Below are 7,758 nucleotides of genomic sequence, written 5' to 3'. Positions count from 1 at the left end.
TACTTCCAGAAACCACTATCCGTAAACACAATCCGCCGTAAGAGCAAAGAGCATTCTCTGTTAAGGGAGAATTTTGGAATATGTTGCCAAATGAGTTTAAAGTGATACGTGATATAAAGTCTTTTACACTGATGGTTAAGCGTTGGCTTAAAACAAACCAGACCCCCCAAACCATTATTATCTGGTGAAAATACTAGTGTTCTAATAATTTTGCCCACCACTGTGTGTGTGTGCATGTGCACAAAATAAAATGTATTATATATAATTATATAAAAATATCTCAAATTAATAATAAGAAAAATACAATTTATTTGTAATATTATTTTATTATATATGATTAAATAAATAATTATTTTAGATAAAATAAATGATCAAAATATTTTATAATAATAATAATAATAACAATGCATCATTTTAATTGATTAATTTATAAATAAATATAGAATACATAAATGTTTCATGTATACAAATATACAACGATTTTATTATATATAATCATATCTCACGTTGATTCTCCACACTAGTCCAGTCGGTGGCGGTAATGCACCGAAAGCTGGCTTGCAACCGGCAGTCACGTCACTAGAAGAAGCAGCAGCACACGTGAGATGAGCTGAAAGTCCCTGTCAAGGATAAGTGTATCTATAGTGGTTGGAGGAAATGAAACAGTTGGCATAATTTCCATGCTCTGTATATGATTCTTCTGTAGATGTCTGTTGTGTGCGCTGACTCCTGCGGCTGGCTGCTGGACTCCTGCTCTCACACAGATGAGGGTCTGCAGCGCTGCCTTTCTTACAGTGATGGGCTTGAAAAGCCGAAATACTTTAGATGCTGTTTCAAGAGGGAATATTTTAATACACTGAAACCCCACGTTCAGATTCAACAAAACACAGACATCTTGACAAGCGGCGCAAAACATAGCAATGCTGAACAAACAAAGATTGATCTACAAACACGAAAGGTAGGCAACAGTTAAAGCAGTACAAAACACATATTAATGTCACATTTATTATTGTAATTATAGATGACATTCTGTGCTCGATTATTTACAAAACTTCTCTGGAGGTTGCTGCATGATTCTTCACTGTTTGTTTGTATTTGCAGAAACGAAAGAGAAAGCAGCGTGATCTTAATACAGGAGAATTAGATGCCCATATTTATCATGAAAAGGTGACAATATTGGCTGTTTTTTCATTTTCTTTATTAATTTCTTACATCAACAAATCTTAAAGTATTGTGTAAAATTTCATCATAATAATTTCGTAACTAATTATAATGGATCAAATAAGATTTGTATTTTATTTTTTATAATTTGTATTTATTTTATTTTGTATTTATTTGTATTATTATATGTTTATTATTATTATGCAGTGTCAATAAAAACAGCTTTTAAAAACAATATTTTTTTTGGACATGGTGAAAAACATTATTGTACAACAGACTACATTGTCACATGACTTAAATCGACCATTCATGTTTAATTCCGTGTGGCAAACAGTGGTCATTTTGTATTGCATACATTAAAAAAATTGGCAGAAAAATCAGATAAAATTAGTATTCAAGAAAAAAAGTTAATCAAAATTTGTCACACTGGAAAATGAAAATGGAGTTCACTGGAAGGTTAAGTGTTTTGCTCGGTGGGATATGGTAGTCCACAGAAAAGAATACAATGTGTGGACTACCATATCCCACACAGCAATACACTTAAATTCTAAATTAGGGATAGGCAAATTCTATCTTAGGGATAGGCAGCAGTTTGTCTGCATTAAAAAACAGACATCATAAACTGTTTCTGTTTGAGGTGTTCCACAAGGCTCAGTTCTCGGTCCACTTCTCTTTTTAATTTATATGCTTCCCATGGGTCTGATTATACAGCTGCATGGCTTAAATTTCTTTCTACCTCACCACCATTAATTAACAACTGCATTCATGATCTGAAACCATGAGTGCTTCTAACTTTTTGAAACCATAAACTGACAATACTGAATGTTTCTTAGTAGATCTTTCATGTACTCTGTGCATACTGAAAATGGAGTGATTCCAAATGATGGTAGAAATTCCAATAGAATTCCTTCAGGATTTGTTTTACTTGCCATATTAGCATATACATTTTTATTATTTTTTTAACCTCCATGGCTTGTTTTTATCTTTTCTCAGATCAGGTCAGTAGTTCTGGAGGGCTCTCGGGCTCTTCTGGAAGCTGGACGTCAGTGTGGATACTTGACAGAAGTTTTGACCGCACCACCTTCTCAATCCATGCCATCACACGAGTGCCGGCTAGCTGCGTTATGTGACATGGCGAAACAGCTCCCGTTAACAGACGAGTCTGTGGAGGCACCAGTGCAGACGCTGAACAGAGATGGTCTGGACCCCTCGCTGGACCTGTTCTCGTACATCACTGAAAACCCATCTGACTGCGCTTATGAGGTCACGTTGATGAAGGAGAAGTATATTTTGCCACCCCGCAGCCGATTCCTGTTGTCTGACATCACACGTATGCATCCGCTTGTCAACAGTGAGTTCAATCACTGAATTTTTATTTAGCATTCTATTACCATAGAGTATTTTGTTTTTCATGTAAAGCAGCTAAATGGCTCAAAGTCTTCAAGGCTTGTGTTATTTTAGTATTATTTATATGCAATTTATATACTATTATATAAATATTTATTAATATTTGTGCTTTTTTAATTTTCTGTTTTAAATTATAATTTTTTTATATTTTTAACTTTGTACTTTTTTATTATTTTTATTTTAAATGTTTAATTTTAATTTAACAATAGTATTTTATTAATTAAAAATAATAAATATTATACAGTAACAATTGTATTGCTGTTTGTTAGTTGCTACCAATTTGTGCATAATTTTGTGACCTTGCGGCCTCATTGTATTTAATATAAACAGTAATCTTTGCTAAAACAGATCCAATTTTTATGATATTTTAGAGACTTTTTTTAATGCTTTAAACATTTCTTACATTAACCTTGAGTCAACAAAACGTTAAGGAATTTTAACAGGATTCTTATTGGAATTTCATAGTAATGTGAATTTGGAACTGATTCCAATGGGATCAAATAAGAATTTGTCAAGTCTCAATTTTTATTATCTATTATTATCACTTTTATTTTTATTTGGGGTATTCTGGGTATTTTATTTTATATGCTTCCCATGGATCAGATTATTTGGAAACATGGTTTAAATTTCCTTCAACCTCACTATGTTGATCTCTTATTGTTGCACATATTTTGACTACAGGTGGAGACAAATTTGACCTTATAGTCCTTGATCCACCATGGGAGAACAAATCTGTCAAAAGAAGCAACAGGTATAGTGTATTTCATACGTGTAATAAGGCTGTAATAAGACATTGCTGTGGATTGAAGTGGTATCCTGCTGTGATTGACAGGTACAGCTCTCTGCCGTCCACTCAGCTCAAGCAGCTTCCAGTGCCAGCACTGGCTGCTCCAGAATGCTTGGTGGTTACGTGGGTAACTAACCGGGCAAAGCACCTGCGTTTCATCAGAGAAGAGCTCTACCCATACTGGGCGGTTGAAGTGCTGGCAGAGTGGCTCTGGGTGAAGGTACACACAACCACAGCTGCACAAGAAATAACCTAAAACACTGAATATTCGGTCTGTAGATTGTACCCTTAAAAAATTGTGCTGTAAATTCATATTTTCTAATATATATAGCAAATTTTATTTATTTACTTGTTTTATTGTGGCACATATAGCAAGTGCCACAAAAGTCACCAAATTTCATACCATTCTGATATAGTACCTGCACATTTATATTTATATTTTTTATCTATCTTTTTATTTTATTCTTTTTATTTTATTTTATTTTTTTCTACTTTTCTTCTCTTAATATTTGTATACTTTATAATTGCACTGTCCTTGGAGCGGACCTGACCTACATTTCACTGCTGGTTATACTCTGTATAATTGTGTATGTGACGAATAAAACTCTTGAATCTTGAATCTTGAATCTTGATAGTAAAAAATTATAAACCTAAATTATTTTGGTCAAAAATGACCGAAGCTTGTTTCTGCCACTTAATTAAAATAAATAACAAATAAAAAGCATTTTTTTAAGTGAAATGAATATACTATATTTTGTCTCAATAATATTTATTCTTTAATATTTAGTTTTTGAGAGAATTTCATTGTACTACTAGACAATATTTACCCCTAAATAATGAACCATTTATTTCAGAATAAAATAATACACATTTTTTCAACCAATAAAATGTTTGGGTCAAAAATAGTGCAAAAGTATTTAAAATGCAATGCATGAATCGCATAATTATATAATTTCATTAGGTTTTACATTGGTATATCTAGACATGATCAAATACTGCTTCATTATGGCTGATTTTTAGATTGTACCGAAAAAAATTGCTCTGTGTTTTCATATTTGTCCCAATCATTTCCTGTTGTGGTCATGTTTGACAGCGAAGGTCATAAGTGTGACTTATTTGTATTGCGACTTTATATTTCGCAATTCTAGGGGAAGTCGTGGCCTAATGGTTGGAGAGTCGGACTAGTAATCGAAAGGTTGCGGGTTCGAGTCCCCGGCCGGCAGGGATTGTAGGTGGGGGGAGTGAATGTCCAGCGCTCTCTCCACCCTCAATACCACGACTGAGGTGCCCTTGAGCAAGGCACCGAACCCCCAACTGCTCCCCGGGCGCCGCAGCATGGCATCCCACTGCTCCGGGTGTGTGTTCACGGTGTGTGTGTGTGTGTGTGCATTTGTTCACTACTCACTGCTGTGTGTGTGCACTTGGATGGGTTAAACGCAGAGCACCAATTTCGAGTATGGGTCACCATACTTGACAATACGTCACGACTGACTGATATCTCACAATTCTGTGGGAAAAGGTCTGAATTGTTAGATAAAAAGGATACATTTTTTATCCTGTGGCAGAAGCAAACCTCCATAGAAGATCAGCAGAGAATTAAAGATGAAAATATTTTTTATAATTTTTGTAGTGTAATTAATGGGTTTTCATAAAGTAAAAATCTGAATCTCCTGAGTCTCCAGGTGACCCGAGCAGGAGAGTTTGTGTTTCCTCTGGATTCGCCGCACAAGAAGCCTTATGAAGTGCTGGTGCTGGGCAGGTATCGATCTGTCAGGTAATGTGTGTTTGTGTCCCGTTGGCGCGCTCTTTCTCTCATCTCTTTATGTTGTAAAGCTCATTGTGTTTTGCAGGTCTTCAGCAGCAGAGGAGCTTCCAGAGCAGCGGCTCCTAATCAGCGTCCCATCAATCCTGCACTCCCATAAACCTTCATTATCAGGTGCACACACTTAAAACATGACATTACTTATCCTATATAATATCCTTTAAAAGAATATGCAAACTACATGAATTGCATTTTAATTGCAAATTAAATGAAAATGTATTGTATTTTAAATTTACATTAAATGCAATTAGTTGAACTTGACAGTGTCTTTTGACCCACTTAAGTAGGACTTAAGCACATCTTTAATTATTTCCATTGTCTTTGAAATCTGGTTAAAGTGCTGAATGTACTGACATGCATTTATGGAAAACTATAATATACTTCAATGTCATATCTATTGAAACTTGTCTTTCATGTACTTAAATATATTTGTAATTACACATTTGTAATGAAGAAGTTGCAAGTAAGTGAGAAATTTTAAATGTAATATCGAATAACATACTACAGTCAAATTATAATCAAGTACTTTATATTAGTCAACCATTTTTTTTAAAGCACAACAAAAAAATTTAAACATAATTGTGTAAAATGTACTATACAGTAAAACTTTCAATGTGACATTATTACAAAGTGCACTTTATAAAAGTGTACTTAAGTGCCTCTCTTTAAGTCAATTAAGTGGCCTTTTATTTTATTTTTTAATAATCATTTATTTATTTACTTTTATGCATCCATGATCTGCAAGTGCACTTTTTAAAAGTATTCTTTCAAGATTTGAAGTACACTACAAGCACACTTATTTTTCACAAGGGTATCTTTTGCATGTAAAACCAGTTGTTTTGTTATTGCTGTTTATTTCTAATCGATCTGTAGTTTGCTATGGTCTGTTTTGAATTTAGATTAAATAACTTGTGCATCAAAAAGACCGAACACGCAAGAAACCTTCAGCCACCATTAGATACTTCCTTGGGCCAATTCGTGGACCTTACAATTATAATGAAGTACTTTATATGTTAGTCAACCATTTTTTGAAGCACAACAAAAAATATTATTAAAACATAATTGTGTTAAATGTACTTTAAATGTGACATTATTACAAAGTGCACTTTATAAAAGAGCACTTAAGTGTGTTAAAAAACAGTCATGACCGTGTCTCTCTTAAGTCACTTAAGTGGACTTTTATTTCTTTAATAATAATTTATTTATTTATATTTATGAATCAATGATCTGCAAAGTGCACTTTTTAAAAGTATTCTTTTAAGATTTGAAGTACACTACAAGTGCACATTCAATACAATGAAGCACACTTCTTTTCCACAAGGGTATCTTTTGCATGTAAAACCAGTTGTTTTGTTATTGCTGTTATTTCTAATCAATCTTCTGTAGTTCGCTATATGGTCTGTTTTATGCGGCTGATGTTGGTGTTTGGGCTTTTCAGACAGATTGGAGTTACAGAAAGTGTTCTTGGTATTAACAACAGCTGATTCATAGCTTTGGTGTTGATTCTTTCTCTGTCGTACTACAGCTGTGTTAAAGCCCTACATTAGCCCCAAGCCTAAGTGTTTAGAGCTGTTTGCCCGAAGTCTCCAGTGCGACTGGACCAGCTGGGGAAACGAAGCCATCAAGTTCCAGCACAGCAGCTATTTCACCAGAGAGAGAGCTGAGGAGCCGTCTGGGACATCTGAGATGCCTAATATATAGCTCACGCTTTCAGTATATATTTCTGAATGAATACCAGGTTTCGGTTCACTGCATGCAGTGGGCATTATATGATATTAAAAGGTAAGATGCAGTACAGTTGTGTCTTCATCAGAACAGTTTATGTAATACCAGACAGAAGCAACAGTATTTCTGGACTCCACAATTTCAATTTCTGCTGGTCTGGAGAGTAGTTGGGGTTTGCCCTGCCAGCAAATTGCCTGTTTTTAGAAACGTGTGTCAGAAATGTTATGGTGCTCAGTGCTGTCAGTTCATTCTCTGATCATTTTTTGAGGATAATTCATTGGTTTTTGACCAATGCATCTGGCACTCTGAACTCTGATTGTTTGATTTTATTGTGTCATGTTGGTTGCAGAGGTTTTGTATTAAAATGTGAACTTTTTTACATGATATATATGCTGATGATTGACAGTAAAATCTATTTGAAAAGACCCTTGCAGCTGTATTTGTAATTATTTGTGCTGTTGTTTCTTTAATATTGTTTCCACAATTTAGTATTAGTGTGTTATTTTTCGTTTTTTTAGTCTCGTTACACCAGTTTTAGTTATGCATGCTGTTTTTTTTGTTTTTTTTTATAAGACAGATTGGCAGAAAGGATGCCTTAACTTCTGTTATTAATTAATAAATACTATTAAAAAAGATCTTGTTTTATTTTACTACACTTTTACTTTTTTTACTATAAAGAACTTCTGAATAAATGCTAATAAATAAGCGTTTCTTGCTACAAATACAACGTAGAAAAAGAAATGCTCTGTTACAATACAAAATGCATGTCCCACAATAAGAGTATCTTTGTTCGTTTGAATTTCTGGTAAATGTTGGTGTTTTTGTGGGGTTTGACATTCTGTCAGTTGATGTTGAG

General features: G+C 34.0%; 1 protein-coding gene across 2 annotated transcripts; it reads left to right on the top strand.

The window, feature by feature from the left end:
* The first annotated feature begins 575 nt into the window (after positions 1–575).
* On the top strand, positions 576–7,529 carry mettl4 (methyltransferase 4, N6-adenosine). 2 transcript variants are annotated; one of them, XM_079430645.1, is made up of 9 exons: positions 576–600; positions 707–958; positions 1,102–1,167; positions 2,155–2,512; positions 3,250–3,319; positions 3,401–3,575; positions 5,038–5,129; positions 5,206–5,291; positions 6,703–7,529. In XM_079430645.1, the coding sequence occupies exons 2-9, from the start codon at positions 707–709 to the stop codon at positions 6,876–6,878; spliced, it is 1,275 nt and encodes a 424-aa protein (XP_079286771.1). In that variant the 5' UTR covers positions 576–600; the 3' UTR covers positions 6,879–7,529. The 2 variants fall into 2 exon arrangements, with proteins under 2 accessions (XP_079286771.1, XP_079286772.1); XM_079430646.1 differs by having other exon boundaries at positions 2,155–2,491; positions 6,703–7,328.
* The last annotated feature ends 229 nt before the right edge of the window (positions 7,530–7,758 follow it).

Source organism: Barbus barbus (genome assembly GCF_936440315.1).
Source record: "Barbus barbus genome assembly, chromosome: 2".
Classification (NCBI taxonomy): domain Eukaryota; kingdom Metazoa; phylum Chordata; class Actinopteri; order Cypriniformes; family Cyprinidae; genus Barbus; species Barbus barbus.
The sequence above is the reverse complement of the archived record's forward strand: the minus strand, read 5'-3'. Positions and strand labels throughout refer to the sequence as shown.

Coding starts and splice junctions, on each gene's coding strand:
- mettl4 (XM_079430645.1), top strand. CDS start 707: ATGTCTGTTGTGTGCGCTGACTCCTGCGGCTGGCTGCTGGACTCCTGC. Junction 3,320..3,400: donor TCTGTCAAAAGAAGCAACAG/GTATAGTGTATT, acceptor TGTGATTGACAG/GTACAGCTCTCTGCCGTCCA. Junction 3,576..5,037: donor CAGAGTGGCTCTGGGTGAAG/GTACACACAACC, acceptor CTGAGTCTCCAG/GTGACCCGAGCAGGAGAGTT.